The sequence below is a fragment of the Anabrus simplex genome, chromosome 12, assembly GCF_040414725.1.
Source record: "Anabrus simplex isolate iqAnaSimp1 chromosome 12, ASM4041472v1, whole genome shotgun sequence".
NCBI lineage: Eukaryota > Metazoa > Arthropoda > Insecta > Orthoptera > Tettigoniidae > Anabrus > Anabrus simplex.
In genome coordinates, this window is record NC_090276.1 from 3,079,467 (window position 1) to 3,095,769 (window position 16,303).

The 16,303-nt window shown below is 38.1% G+C and overlaps 1 protein-coding gene across 2 annotated transcripts in view; it reads left to right on the top strand.

The window, feature by feature from the left end:
• The window catches only part of Coq4 (Coenzyme Q4), a 28,105-nt gene extending 24,345 nt beyond the window's left edge, over nt 1–3,760 (top strand). For both annotated transcript variants that reach the window (XM_067156043.2, XM_067156044.2), the window contains exon 6: nt 3,548–3,760. In XM_067156043.2, coding sequence (XP_067012144.2) covers nt 3,548–3,710 — 163 coding nt within the window. In that variant the 3' untranslated portion in view covers nt 3,711–3,760. The remainder of the gene's footprint in view (nt 1–3,547) is intronic.
• Nucleotides 3,761–16,303: the final 12,543 nt, after the last annotated feature.

Sequence of the window (16,303 nt, forward strand, 5' to 3'; positions counted from 1 at the left end):
TGCACTTTTGTGTTACCGCGGTAGCGCTGTTGCATTCGGACACTGAATACTTGCGGTCCGCTGCCCTATTCCCATATGTTTCGGTGTAACTGATCACAGCGAGTTTATATGATGCAGTATTACTCGATACTTGCTCACTGTGGAATAACAAACAATTTGGAGATCACAGAAAACGCATGGCCCGTACCCTAAACAGTCGTAAAATATGTTTTTACCAGACTGGAATACAGCGTCACCAGTCACTTCTGGGCTGATTCTCTCCCTGAACTAGTGCAGTCGTATTTCCTACTGGCTGATAACAGCACGTTGCCCAGTATTTGGAATACCCAGTTTTGCAATAAGAAGGCTGCTACCGGTACTGGAGTACTTGACATCTTTATTTTGAACGCATCCGGATCTGCGTCAAATACATGAACATTTCTTTTTCTCCTCTTTGGACCCAAGAATATTGGGATGTGTTAATTATGTGAGAAAATACGGTAATCACGTTCATACATCTATATGCTAATGTGCTTTTAATCTTATTTAAATATTGGTGTGCTGATGATAGCTCCAAGAGCCGAAACATGTCCACTTGTTTTCCATAAATAATCTTTTTAGATTATATTATTGTGTATTGATTAGGTGGTTAATCTATATACAGTAAAACCTCGTTAAGACGTTTCTGCAGGGGACAAGGAAAAAGAACATGTTAAGCGAGAAAACGTACTACTGAATATACAAATGAAAACTATCCAACAGGGATATGGAAACACTAGATATGATCTTTTCAGACATGACGACATTTTATGCCATGTATCCGCGGGTACAATGAAAATTATATCTGAATGAAAACCTACAACCTGTTTTCGTACCAGCTGCCGAAGCCTGTCGCACTCGTCTGGGGCAGTGATTAACCCTTTCCGGGTCACGGCGCAATATATTGCGCCTCGCGGGAAGTGCCCCAGCAGTTACGGCGCAATATATTGCGTGTCGAACTTCCAAGCATCATATCTTCGCTTCTCTTTGACTTTCAGCAATGATTGAAGAATTTGTCGTATCTGCCATCTATCGGCTATATCACGGAAGCTTGCGCTAATTTGTATTCTCTTTGGGAACGCTGTTAACTTAAATTTTTTATGTGAATGTCTACCACACTTGCGAGTCAATGCGATCTGATAAACATGGCTGCTCGCAGGCAAGCGGAAGTTTTTGAAAGGTGATGAAAAAATGTTTGAAATATTAATGAATGATGAAAGTGAGGGTTCAGATTTGTGTGAAATTGACTTAGAAAGTGTTGACGATATTGTGCCCGAAGTTTCAACTGGTGACGATGAAGGTGTAAGTGACAATGATGAAGAATTATAACCAGCTACCGCGAAGAGGCAGAAACGAAATGTATCAACTGATCATCGGGTCTGGCAAAAAGAAACGGGTATTAATAAATTTTTACCTACTGATTTCGGCTATAAGCCTGATCTTGCCGGAATCCAGGATCAATATTTGAATGAAAACTCTCCAGAACTAAACGTTTTCAAAATAATTTTTCCGCATACCTTAGTGGAAAAAATAGTCATAGGAACGAACTTGTATCACTCGCAATATGTAGAGAATAATTAGGTCATTTCTCCCAGATCCCGAGCGTCAAAATGGACTGATGTTACTGTCGAAGAAATGTATTTGTTTTAGCAATAAGTATTAATGGGTCATGTAAACAAACATACCTTGGAAGAATATTGGTTTCTGCTCAGCCCCGTGCTTTGAGGAATATCATACAAAAAAACTTTTAAGCAGGTAAATTGTGTGATATTTTTGTTTTTCATTTCATTCATCTGTATTTTATCAATTTTTGTGAATATAATGTCCAATGAGTGTGTTTTGCTATTTATAGAGAGATTTATTTATGTGCCTGAAAAAACCTAAATTGTGGGGTATGTGAGCGTTTAGAAAACCCGACCTTGAAAGGGTTAATGACTGACAGATGAAATGAAATGATACTGGAAAGTGTTGATGGAATGAAAGATGACAGGGAAAACTGGAGTACCTGGAGAAAAACCTGTCCCGCCTCCACTTTGTCCAGCACAAATCTCACGTGGTGTGACTGGGATTTGAACCACGGAACCCAGTGGTGAGAGGCTGCCGCTTGAGCCACAGAGGCTTCTGAAAATTATATCTACCATTTCTAAAGATGAGAGGAGAATATTAAAAGGTGTGAAAAACACGAGAAAACAAATATGAAAACATTTGCACGGGTGGTGCCATGAAAATATCAAGTATTATTGCTCATCACACTCTTTCTAAAACAAATGATAGTAGAAGCCTTTTATTTCACACCAGTGGGTTATTAAACATTATTTTCTGGTCACACTCTCAGACAATGAATTTGAGGTTACACTCAACCATGTGCGACTGCGACTTTGGCCACCATTTTGAAATGTCAACTCGAATGATCGACTAGATCAAGTCGAAACTCAAAGGTGTGAGTTTCAACATTCACGCTACCTCTTCACGTTTAAAGATGCAGGTGCCAGTCCTCTTTCAGATAGATTTTAATTTTGTCTTCGTTAGTAAGGAATTTCACGACTTTTTCCGTACCCGTAACTAGGCTGTCACAAGACAAATATGCACCATGCTAGTCAATTTAAGATGATTATGCTCCTAATCCAGATGTAGGTTATCAGACGACCAGTACCATTCAACACAAAATCAATTTCTAATTTCTGAATGGAATGTGAAATACAAGCACATTGTGTTATTCAGCAATCTTGCTGCTAACCGGCAAGTAAATCTGAACATTCCGGAGGCTAACAGCTTGTTTTTTCTGAAGGTGTAACATATCCTGTGAAGTTCAGGAATTTAAGACCTTTTCTTTTTATCACGCAACTGTAGCGAGGGCTCTTTGTTACTCGAGTTGGAAATCACTTTCTTTTCGCAAGAGATGACAAATAACATTTTCAGGGCTACGAAAAATGTGGTCATACTAAGCGGTAATAAGAAAAATTTGTGACGTGATAAGTGAGGTATTTTTATATAGATTTAATACGACGAAAACCAGGACTTTGAATTTACAACATGCTAATCGGAAAAATGTGTTAATGAGGGAACGCACTAAAGACTCTCTAGCAATAGCCACATGCTCTTATTGTTACCAACTGGAATTATTTTCATCTTCTGTCTTTGTCATTTGATTTCCGTTTTCTGTGTAATCTTTATTTTTCCTTCTTGTATCATCCTATCTCATGTGTTATTGCAGTTTTCTTCTATCATGTACTTCCACATCAAGACTGATGATCTCTCAAGAATGAGTGGAGATGCCAGTGCCCTTGAGAAAGTAGGGAAGCAGAAAAACCTTGTTTTTTGGAGGTTGAGAGAAAGCTGTGGAAGAACTGTCAGATTTAATGAGGAGATGTGCCCTTGTTTGTCATTGTCTGATGTTGCTGTAGCTCATACTGCTCACACTACCCTGTCCTATCCTCCTTCCATTTCCATTACTTGCTGTAACATTGTTTCACGCACCTGGAATTTGAGTCACTTGTATAATGGATTCTTATTATCTTTGTCCCTACAGACAAAGACAGAAGTATGTGCAGTATTATTTGCCGTGGGCAATCAGAACTGGAACTACAGGCTCTTTCCTCATGAATGTCTTCTTCGAACAGCGTTGGGACCAGCCCGTACGAGAGCTTCTTAGAGAACTAAATATTACACCACTAGAAATACCAAAATCCTAAAATTTACCGCTTTGTAAATGTAAATATTTTTGCAGAATAAATTTATTATGACCTAATATTTCTACTTTTTTGTATATTTTTTTAAATATTGTATCTCCAGCATCCCATGTATGCATTTCATCTTTCCATGCATTTCTTGCAGTCTTCCTCTGCAGCTTTTACTAACGTCCTATTGAAACTTTCTCATTCCTCCTCTCCTGCTTTTGTATCATCTGTTTGTAAGTTCAATCTTATTTTTTTCTGGTATTCTTCTCCTTCAGTTTCCATATTTTAATTCATCTTTCTTAATCCTCTGTCTTCATTTTTATTACCAGTAGTCTGTAGTCTATTGGTATCACCCGTACATCTGTAACACTCCTCTTCATTTCACAGTCGTAGAGTTTGTAATCCAGAGTGGATTTCCTAGACCAATCACTGCTATACCAGGTTATCATCCCATTTCTTTTGCACAAATCCAGTATCTTTTTCCCCATCCTTCTGCTCCAAGTACATTCTCGTGTATCTTCCTTTCCATGCCTACATGGGCATTCAAGTCTCCCATGACTATGTTGTTTTGACCATTCAACTGTCTGTTCAATTCTTCTGAAAAGTCTTCTTTACCCTGTTGTGTGCAGTCTACTTGAGGAGCATATACTTGTATTATTTCCCAGCTCTTTCCTTTAATTGTTATTTTGACTTTCATGAACCTGTCACTTATCCCCTTTACTTCCTCACTACGACTCCTACTCCATTTTGCTTCCCTTCATCATTTCCTATCCAGTAAAACCAAAAACCTTTCCACAGCTCTCTCTTCCATCCCACCTCCATTTAGTCTGTGCCAGCTCTAATACATCCAGTTTTCTTCTTTCCATCATGTCTACTAACTTTTCCAGTCAGTGTTTGTATGTTTAGTCTACTAATTCGTAATCCTTTTCCTTGCCAGGATCGTCATCTGTCTGGCTTATCATTTCTTGTTTCCTTGAAAGCGAATTAATATCAATCACCGACTAGGCCTGTCGTAACTTCACCAGAGTCCCGTTAGCCGCCATCTTTTTCAGGATTCCTAGGGCCTCCACAGCTACCATAGTGGTCTCGGGGCACACTTAGTCCCCACTGAACTTCACCTCCACAAGCTATTCCCTACTTTATCATGTTGCCCATCTCCCATGACGTAGATATGCATGGGAAGATGAGGTGGAACAATATGGAAATAAATTTAATGCCAAAAAGAGTGAAATCGTGATCACAACTAGAGAGGAGGAGATACCTATGAGAGAGATAATGCTTGTAGGGGAACAGCCTAGGAAGGTAGAGAGTTTCAAGTACAGTGCCTGGGAAGTATCATAGAGGAAAGTGGCAGAAATTATAAGGAAATAATCAAGCATATTAGACAAGCAGGAGCGTTCCTGAAGAGTGTCAGAAGTCTAGTTTGGAGCAAGGATGTCCCTCAGAGAAGCAAAAAGTGATATACAGGATGTACCTATTTTGATGTGTGCAGCAGAGAGCTGTGACTTGGATACAGGCGAGTGAAATTTAATTTCTGAGAAGCAGTATAGGAGTGACAAGAATGGATAAGATGAAAAATGAAAACATTAGAGATACAGAGATACCCCTCTTTTACACTTTTCAAGGAACCAAAGGAATACTGGTGTAAATGGGGGGGAGGGTTTGCATCCAGGAGATCGTGGGTTCGAGCCCCACTGTCGGCAGCCCTGAAGATGGTTTTCCATGGTTTCCCATTTTCACACCAGGCAAATGCTAGGCTGTACCTTAATTAAGGCCACGGCCGCTTCCTTCCCACTCCCAGCCCTTCCCTGTCCCATCGTCCCCATAAGACCTATCTGTGTCGGTGCGACGTAAAGCAGCTAGCAAAAAAAAAAAAAGTAAATGGGGGAAAGTATAAATAACGGGAAACAACTTATATATACAGGGTTAATCACCTAACATGTTACTCGCAAATAACTTCTAAACCATTAAAGATATCAGCATTCTGTTTTCATATTCATAAATGGTACGCAGAGTCTTGTAAAATAACGTGCTACTTAGTCTCATGGGGTGATCAACAACCGAGATATTAATACTAACTCCATATTTTAAAATGGAACGGCACAAATTTATACAGCTGATTTAAAAGTTCATCTGCGTACAAGTTCAAATATGTAAGTATTTTCAAAATCGGACAATTACTTTTTGAGATATAAGTAAGAACAGCATGTGCTGTTTTGCATGCCGCATCAGACGCATGAAGTTGGGCAAGGACATATTGAGGCGTAAGCAGTTTGCTGGGAGTGAGTTCATCCACAGAATGGGAATCAGGCATGTAAGCACCTCGTACACATCACATGTGATGGGTTTGCAAAGTGTGCATGACAGGCGAACACATGACAGGACAGAAAGGGTTGACGTGTTTAAAACAAATAAGTACTTTGCCTTGAAAGGAACATAACGAAAGCTATAATTGTCACTGGTTTTAGTGTACAGTTCATACTACTCCATGAGTTGAGAAATAAACATAACACAAAACACCGGAAGAGCTCCCTCTAGAAAAGCAAATGTTCAGATCTGATTGTAGTGAGATGGCAGCAATACTATTTATTTATTATTATTTATTTATCGTATGATGTACACAGAAAGATTATATAAATAAGTATGCAATATATACACAATATATACAAACAGAAGCCTATAGTTCCAAATCAAGCCCTTTGATCCATTTTAAGGCCTCCTCAGTTGCGTTATGAATGTCCTCCAAAGGACCTTGAAATGCTCTCTGTGGACACTCGACAATTACATGGTGGATGGTCTGTGAGGTAGCTCCACAATCACACCCAGGAGACTTCTGCCAGCCCCATTTATAAAGAGTATAGCCGCATCTTCCTTGATTGACTCTAATCCTGTTTAGAGTCCTCCATTGACGTCTATTATTTATGTTTTATTTTACACGCATTAATCTCTGCAGAGCTCCAGCGCGACTTTAGTAGCGTGCATTCGGGAGAGCGGAGGTTCGAGTCTTGCCTCGCCCAACCTGACATTGATTTTCATGGTGTCCCATGTTCAACACCAGGCAAATACCGGATAGGTACCTTTGTGATAGGCCACGGCCGACTTTCTTTCCAAATCCTTCCCGTTCCCATCCGTCAGAAAAAACGCTAAACTGAGCGCAGCCTATTACATGTCAAAACAAAACAATACAACTTTAATCTCCCTTCCCCGTTATGTGTTCGCCAGTCATACAATAACGTTGCACACCCAGGGTATGTTGTGGTACATCACATTATGTTTACAGTACATGCCTGGTATCCATTCTGTGGCTGGAATCAAGGCCAGGAAGCAGCTTGCGCCTCAATATGTCCTTGCCCGACTTCACGCCGTCTGATGCGGCATGCAAAACCGTGCATGCTGTTCTTATTTAAATCTCAAAAAGGAATTGTCCGATTTTGAAAATACTTACATATTTGAACTTGTACGCAGATGAACTTTTAAATCAGCTGTATAAATTTGTGCTGTTCCATTTTAAAATCAATATGAAAAAAATGAAAACCTACAACCTGTTTTCCAGTCATTGACCGGGTCAGGGATGTAATGAATGAAGCAGATATAGGCTGTTAGTACGATGGGGTCGCCACTCCCAAAGTGATTTATTAATGAATGATAGATGCTATGAAATGAGAATGGAGAGTGTTGCTGGAATGAAAGATGACAGGGAAAACCGGAGTACCTGGAGAAAAACCTGTCCCGCCTCCGCTTTGTCCAGCACAAATCTCACATGGAGTGACCGGGATTTGAACCACGGTATCCAGCGGTGAGAGGCCGACGCGCTGCCATCTGAGCCACGGAGGCTCGCTTTAAAATCAATACTCGGTTGTTAATCACCCCATGAGACTAAGTAGCACGTTATTTTACAAGACCCTGCGTACCATTTACGAATATGAAAACAGAATGCTGATATCTTTAATGGTTTAGAAGTTATTTGCGTGTAACATATTAGGTGAATAATAACCCTGTATGTAAAAATGCCCTGGAAAAGGAGGGAAATTTTACACAAATGCATATTATTAATTTATAGAGATCTTATTCCTATTACTTACCTCAAATAAAGGTCCAATGTAAATTAACTCTTGATACTACACTGCCTTTGTAATTCTGCTCATCCACTGACCAGAAGGAGGGTACCGATAGGTAGTTAAAATATTGTGTAATATATATTCTTTTATCTGGTTATCATTCTTAGAATGGCTGTAGAACTATGTAAAATGCAATACATTTTCTTCCTGGATGGAACATTTTAATTACTGCTATTGTGTCTATTTACAACATTAACACACACTTATTCCAGATGGAAAACTAGACAATCATTGCTTCCTACCAAAATAATCCAGAATTGATCTCTGTTTACACTTTCTATTTCTAATGACCTTTATTTGTTTTCTCAAGTTCATAAAGCTTATGACAGTTATTTTTGTCCCCATCTACGGATGACGTATCTATGTAAAATGTCCCCACTGCTGCACTTGCCTCAGCACTGCTAGGCACCACTTAACTCTGTTCATCTTCTTCATACGTACTGGTGGGCCGATGACCTCGATGTTAGGCCCCTTTAAACGACAAGCATTATCATCATCATCATCATCATCATTCTTACTGGTGGGAGACTCGGCTGTTGTTTGTTCCGCAGTCAACTCCTGCGTACTTCTTTCCTCTGCAGTTATCATAGCATCATCCACCCAAAGGACCGAGCGAGTTGGCTGTGCGGTTTGGGGTGCACAGCTGTGAGCTTCCCGTTAGGGAGACAGTGGGTTTGAGCCCTGAAGGTGGTTTTCTGTGGTTTCTGTTTCTATGGTTTCCAATTTTCACACCAGACAAAGGCTGGGGCTGTACCTGAATTAACACCACAGCCGCTTCCTTCCCACTCCTAGCCCTTTCCTTTCCCATTGCAATGAAGTGAAGCACATCCAGGATAAAAACTTTAAATTATGATTGATCCTTTCCAGCATCCATAAGAAATAAAATTCTTTGCACCATGCTCTTCCTATAAAGTGATTTAAATGAGTGTATAACCCTAAACACGTAGGCTGCAGCTTGCTTGTGCATTTACCAAGCAGACTCTACGTTCCTCAAGTTCCTCCATGGGATGTGCAGGACAGTGGTTGATGATCTTCCTAATTTGTGCACCCATTTTTGTATCCAGATCAGTGAACTGCTGTGAAAAATATCTGGGGTCATTCAAGTTTTATGGCTGGCATCATAGGCAGTTCGTAATGATCACAATGCTTGAAGCAACAAGGCTTTTTATATTTCCCTAGCACAAAAGAGGGGGGGAGGGGGTGTTTGCAGCTTCTCAGAGTCCCAACATGACTGTGAGCCCCATTTTGATGTGTTTCCCACCATGGCATTTAACCTCTTTGAATGCCCAAGTCTTGCTGGGCAACACAGAAAAACAGTCCAGTGTTCGTCTATGGTAAACATGTTCCTGAGTTAGTATGTGTTAGCCAACTCCTGCAGTCATCCTTTGATTCATTCTTCCACAGTTTTGCCCCTAATTGGACTTGATTCCCCCCTCCACAAACAATATTATAGGTTATGTTCTGCCTTTTCCTAAATCAGTCGATCCAGTCATTGGGCGTGCTGAAATTTATGACAAGAATGTTCGCCATTTTACATGCATTTTCCCTTAAGAACACACCACCAACTGGAATGCCTGTGGCTCCTTAAGTTTCAGACCAAATTTCTACTATGTTTTCCAATTCTTTGGTTTTGGAGTATGATTAATTAATTTTTTTTTTTTTCTGGTCCTCATTTTGAACCACTTGATGATATGATTCCTCTATTTTTCACCATTGTATTCAGAGAGCTGCAACTCGCGTGCCAGTGGAATATGTGCAGCACTAATCAACTTTCTCCAAGATATTAATATTAATAAAGAGGAAAAGCGCACAATGTGCAGGGGGAAAAAAAAGAGTTAACAATAGTTATTAGGATGGTCACTGTCCCTCACTGCAGACCATTTTCTTTCTTTCTTGAGGAGTTTGTTTGGGATTGAAGTGTTAAGCATTTTTAATGAGCACGTCCTTTCACTGCATATCATTGCGTGATATCGATCACAGCTTCTGTTGCACAAAGCACAAACACAGGTGACGTCTGGATCGTGATACTTGCTGGTCATGTACACCTTGAAGTGGAAGCCATGAACGGCGTAGTGTGTCACTAAATGTCTCAGCTCATAGTTCCCTTGTTGCCAATCGCTGTAGATCATAGCATCTGTAGCGTAGAACTCTGACCATATTTCATTTTTCTTTTTCCAAAGCACTTCCATGAGGCCTTTATATGCAGGAGTTGCTGGCAAAAGTAGCTGTAGTCGTAGTTCCTCAGTGAAGAAAGGCTCCCTGGTGAGCTCGTATGCGAGCCGAGAGGGTGTGAATTTGGAAAGGCATAATAGTTTTTTCAGAAAAGTGGCTTTCACTTTCTCAGTCTGTTCCAGATTTCTCTGTGTGCAGTGTATCCAAATTAATTTTAGTCCATATGTTATGATAGGAGTGATTTTAATTTTGAATAATTTCATTGCTGTTCCAATTGATAGTCTATTGATGAGTTTTATGTCGTTCATTGTCTTGATAGCTGTGTTTGTTTTGTCTTCTATGTGTTTTCTGAATACGATGCCACGTGTTTGTGAGGTCATGCCGAGATATTTGAAGTGTGACATTGCTGTTAGTTTCTTTTCTTGGTAGAAGAAAGAGGCCTGTGGTCCCCCTTTTCTGAAGTTCATGGACACAGTCTTTTTTTTGTTAATTTGTAGTTCATTTTCCTTTGTCCATTGCACCAGTTGATCGAAGGCAATCTGCAATTCTACCTGGTCTGTTGATGTTATTACCAAATCATCTGCATAGATATATAGGCGTACCTTTTCTGATGATATTGCTTGAACTACGTCAGCTGTTGCTGCAGTGAAGAGCAGAGGGCTCAGTGGATCTCCTTGGAGTACCCCGTTTGTTTGATGAATTGGTCGTGAGATATTTATACCGTCGCTGATGATTATGCTGTTGTCGTGAAGTATGTTTTGAATAATTTGCAATAGATAGTTCTCTCTACCAACCAATTGCTGTAGTTTCTCTATTATTAATTTCCGACCGATTGAATCGAAAGCTTTTGTGTAATCTATGAATATTGCATGTAGTTTTTGTCCTGGATTTGAAAAGGTAGTCTGTATGTCGTTGAGTAGATATGAATCTTCTCTTTCATAGTGAAAGTTTTCCTTTTATTCATTTTTTCCCCATTAATAGCCAGAAAAGCAAACACGAACACTAAAGCAATAACAAAAAAGGATAAACAAATGACATGACATTGTCCACTCGACTCAATGCAGGCCCTAACGTTATGCGCATGCTATCACTCTATCTCTTCTTCTTGTCAAATTTAGCCAAATCTTCTTACCATTTGTGATCCAATCTTTTGTGTTCTTCTGTAACGACACATTTGAAAATCTACTATTCTCCTCTCTGCACTATTTATTGTTCATGTTTTACTCCCATGCTGCATACATAAGTCTTCAGGAGCCGATGTTTGAGGTGAGCAAAATTCCTTCCCTAAGAAAGGCTTCCTTTACTTGTGCCAGTCTGCATTTTATTTTCCTTGCTTCAGTCATCATTAACTATTCTACTACCCAAGTGACTATATTCATCTTCCCTCTCTAAGATCACTTTGACCGAGCTCGATAGCTGCAGTCGCTTAATTGCAGCCAGTATCCAGTATTCGGGAGATAGTGGGTTCGAATCCCACTGTCGGCAGTCCTGAAGATGGTTTTCCATGGTTTCCCATTTTCACACCGGGTAAATGCTGGGACTGTACCTTAATTAAGGCCATGGCCGCTTCCTTCCGACTCGTAGCCCTTTCCTGTCCATCATCGCCATAAGACCTATCTGTGTTGGTGCAACATAAAGCAACTTGCAAAAAAAAAAAAAAAAAAAATCACTTTGTAATCTGACATTTTCTGCACTACTTGACTTTATTCGAGTGTATATCCAGTTTTGGATTTATTTATTTTCATCTTGTACTCCTTCTTCAAGACTGTGTCCATACTTTTCAGCAATTCAGATTTTATACAGACTCAGACACAGTAACAATATCATCAGCAAATCTCAGGGTTTTGTTTTCCTCTCCTTGAACTGTGATTACTTTTCCAAATTCTCCTCGATTTCCTCTACTACCTACTTTATATAAACATTGAAAAGGAGCATCCCTGCTTCACTCTTTTCTGGTTAGCTGCTCCATTTTCATTGCTCTTAATTCTTACCATTGCAGGTTGATTTTTGTACAGATTGTCGATAATGCTCCCTTCATTTTTTGATTCTAATCACTTTCAAATTCTTAAATAGCTTGGTCCAATCATCATCACCTGGAACAGTTTCCAACCATAGGCTGGGTCTGCTTGGAACATAAGCTTCTCCATCGTTTTCTGTTCATCCACCACTTATTTCCTGTCACTGTTGTCGAGTTCTCTCCTCTTGCCTCGATGCTGTTCTTTACACCTTTCAGCCACCTGTCCCTTGGTCTTCCGGTAGGTCTCAATCAATCAATCAATCATTCAATCAATCAATCAATCAATCAATCAATCAATCAATCAACCAATCAGTCAATCAGTCAAACAATCAATCAATCAGTCACTACTGATCTGCATTTAGAGCAGTCACCCAGGTGGCAGATTCCCTATCCAGATGTGCCAACTATCCCGATTTAAGCGGGAGACTCCTGATTTTTTTTCCTTCCTCCCTCTCTCCTGATTGCAGTGACTTATCTCCTGATTTTGAGAACAGTATTGTTTATTGTTTGAAAATACCATGTTTTTCCTCATTCTTTAAGTAGCTGGAGAGAACTGATTTTCAGTGGTCACTAGTAGGGCAAATGAAATCAGCTCGTGATCTTAAATATGACAGAATCTCTAATGTAATGCTTTATATATTATCATTTCCACATAGCAGTGCAGACTGTTAGATACTTTTAACAGGAAAAAAAAAAATACAGTTCAAATCAATATATTGTGAAAAAAAATTATTGAAAAAAAAACAAAAACAATTTACAACTATTTAGCAAGGCTTGTGCAAATAATTTAGTTCTGAATTTTTGAAAGTTCTAAAGCATTTATGATGAAGAATCATATGTTCAGATATATGCAAAACAAATAAATAAATAAATAAATAAATAAATAAATAAATAAATAAATAAATAAATAAATAAATAAATAAATAAATAAATAAATAAATAAATCAGATTATTTATATAACAGATTAGTATAATGATATGTTAAATATTCTTTAATTGATGCAAGTTGCATCATCAATGATGGGTGTTAACACATCGTGATATGCCATAGTCTCCTGATTTGTGACTTTTGAAAGTATTCTACTAAACCTAATATAAAAGTATATGGAATAACATTAAAAAACTATAATTTAAAATTGTTGATCAACTTTGGCAGGTTTTAACACTCAGTCTTATTCTCCGCTGGTGTATTAATTCATTTTTGAACACGTATTCTTGAAAATATTTTAGTTCACATTGGAAAATCTTTGCTAGAGAAAGTTATTATACTAGCTGAACATCTAGTAAAATTTGTTAACAAGCGTACTTAAACACCGATAACATTATAAATAAACTATAGCTAGGTTTGTAACTTATTGAAAGATGTTGGCTAGTTTAATACAGTAATTCTTAGTGTTTAACAGGGCATGCACGTCAATTTTTTTAGAAATCCTTAAAAGTCACTATTTCTTGATCCTATTATTATGTTGTCAAATCTGGCATCACCTCTGAAATTTTAACTTAGTAAGCGTGTTATTTGGATGTTGTCGAATTGTTAAGTTGCTAAATACAATCTAATCATGTCATGTGGTCGTTCGATATAACCAACATGTACTCAAACATTCCAACTAAAGAGACAGTATTATTAAAGAAAATTTAACCAAGCATAGTCATCTCAGCAGATTAGAAATAGATGAATTTAGTAATATATTAAACTTCATACTAGATAACAATGTAACCGCGATTTCGACAATTACGGTTACCATAAATAATAATAATAATAATTAATATAACCAGTAATAAATAAGATAATACTTAATCTGAATAAGGAGGTAGAAATATGACGCAGTGGCAGAGAATTCATATAAACCAAATACAGGGAACACTTACAGGCCTAAAAATGACAACTAAGACAGGAAGTGGAACGTGCTGGGAAGCCCTACTGAGGTCCATGGAAACGTATGACGTTATGGGGGAGAAAAGACTTATAAGAAACACCCTCTAGCTCAACTATATTAAAAATGACAAAGTTTTACAGGATACTGTTCCACGACACGGAAACAAGACATACTTAAGTAACTTAACATACAATTTGATTTAACGAAGAAGGTGATGCTACATTAAAGGTATAGTTTAAACCGAAAGTATTTAATGGATGAAAGAATAGAAACTACGGCAATTGGAACCTAGGGTAAACTCGGACTCATCAAATTAAACTTTTAAGATGACATTAAGCGAAGAAATAATGAAACTCAAAAGGAATTAAACTAAATGAAACGAAACCGGAAAACATTGAGAATAACATTGCAAAAACACTGAAATAACACTTACTTCGGAAAGGCAGGAGCTCCCGAGGGTAACCCTCGAGCGCGAACGCTCGCTAGGGCGGTCGGATGGAAATGACGTCGAGCTCACGCATCATTTTTCGAAGCCGGCCACAAGGCCGGAAATGGCCCGATTACAATTAGCCAATAAGATCAAACTTACCCTAGATTCCTGGACCTTTTTGCCAATAGGAAATCTCGTTACCATATATGGTAATTTTAACATCGTTAGCAATTGCACAAGTTCTGGAACATTACGATTACAACACCCAGAATTTCATCATAGGAAACCACACTTGCAGTACAGGTACAGGATGCTCCAAAATAAATCACCTTACAAATTTTACATCAGATTACATAAAAACTACATTTAAAAAAAAATCACTTCAAAACACTTTTGCATGTTGAAATGTTCATACACTTCAATATTTCTTGATGTTTCCATATTTTTAAAAAAATTTTACAAACATATTTCAGTTACACAAAAACTTTAAAATTTATATTTCTAAATACACTGTAGTTCCAATTCTCCGTCCCACCAACCGGTGACAAACAACATTTCCACCTTCAATGGGAAAATAAATCGTCAAATCAATGGGAGATCCTGTTTCAAGTATCTCGGCAGATGTTTATATGGATAAGCCTATGGCTACCCTACGTGGATGACACATTTACCATAATAGACCAAGAACTCAACAATAGTGTCAATATTTTAGAATACCTGAATAACCTAGATCGGAATATAAAATTTACTAAAGAAGACGAAATCAATAAATGTATAAACTTAAAAGAAATCACTGCTACGCGTAAGAATAACAGATATGAGTGCCAAATTTACAAAGCCAACTTTTCCCCCAATTACAATTAAAAACAATTTGTTACATCCCAATTCCCTCAAGCAGCTTAATTCATAGAGCTGTCAAAATTCCCCTCACACCCAAGGAGCGCAATAATGAAATAAATTATATAAAGAGCATAGCTGAGTTTAACGGATTCATTATAGAAATGGTTAACCGTATAATCAAAAAAGTCAAGAATAAACTAATATCAAATCTTATTCAAGCTAAACAAAAAAGGTCTACGTTTGCTACAATAATCCTAACATTTATCAGGTCTGAAACCCATTTAAAAAACAAGATGTCAAAATCGCTTTTAAAACACAGAACACCAACCAAAGTATGTTTCTAAACCATAATGTTTTCAATTTCAATAATGATCAATATTCAGGTTCAGGGATTTATAAGCTCTCGTGTTCTCGTTGTTTCATTTCGTACTTCGGAGAGACAGGACGTAGGTTTTTCAACAAGATATTTGGAACATTTTAATGTAAATAAACATAATAAATTTTCAGCTATGAGCAAAGACATGAGGGAAACCGGACACACTTACACAACAATAGAACAAGATTTAATAATTCTTAAGAACTTTAGAAAGGACAAACTATTGAATGAGTACGAAAATATCTACATTTTTTTAGACCAACATTTCAATAAAAACCTCAATTTAAATGATACAATAGACACCAAAAACCCTCTATATGAGCTAATCCCACAATTATTACAAATATTAAAAATAAAATAGAGTACCTTTAAAAACGTCAACAAATCTCCTCTCATAAAAGTTCCACCCTCAATAAAAACTCCTCCAAGACCAACCAATATACCCACCCCTCCCCTACCCACCGCCCTCCGGAGGCTGCACACAGATACAATACTAGGTGCACAAGTTCGGTTACAGCCAGTCGATCTGGTAGTGTCACCGAGACAAACCAGCCGCAAGAGAGACTAGGGGGTAAGTAATAGATCGAGCGTGATTCCCCATCAACTTAATAATACACACTTCAGTATTAAAAAATATTTTTCTTCTCATTCCAGACACCTAATCAACTTCATTCTTCAAATTGAAGCTACAGAATTCCATCTTTAACATAATAAATTGATTAGTCCCCTATTCGATCCTTGTTAATGGCAAGCAGCATGCTACCCCAACAGTTTAACA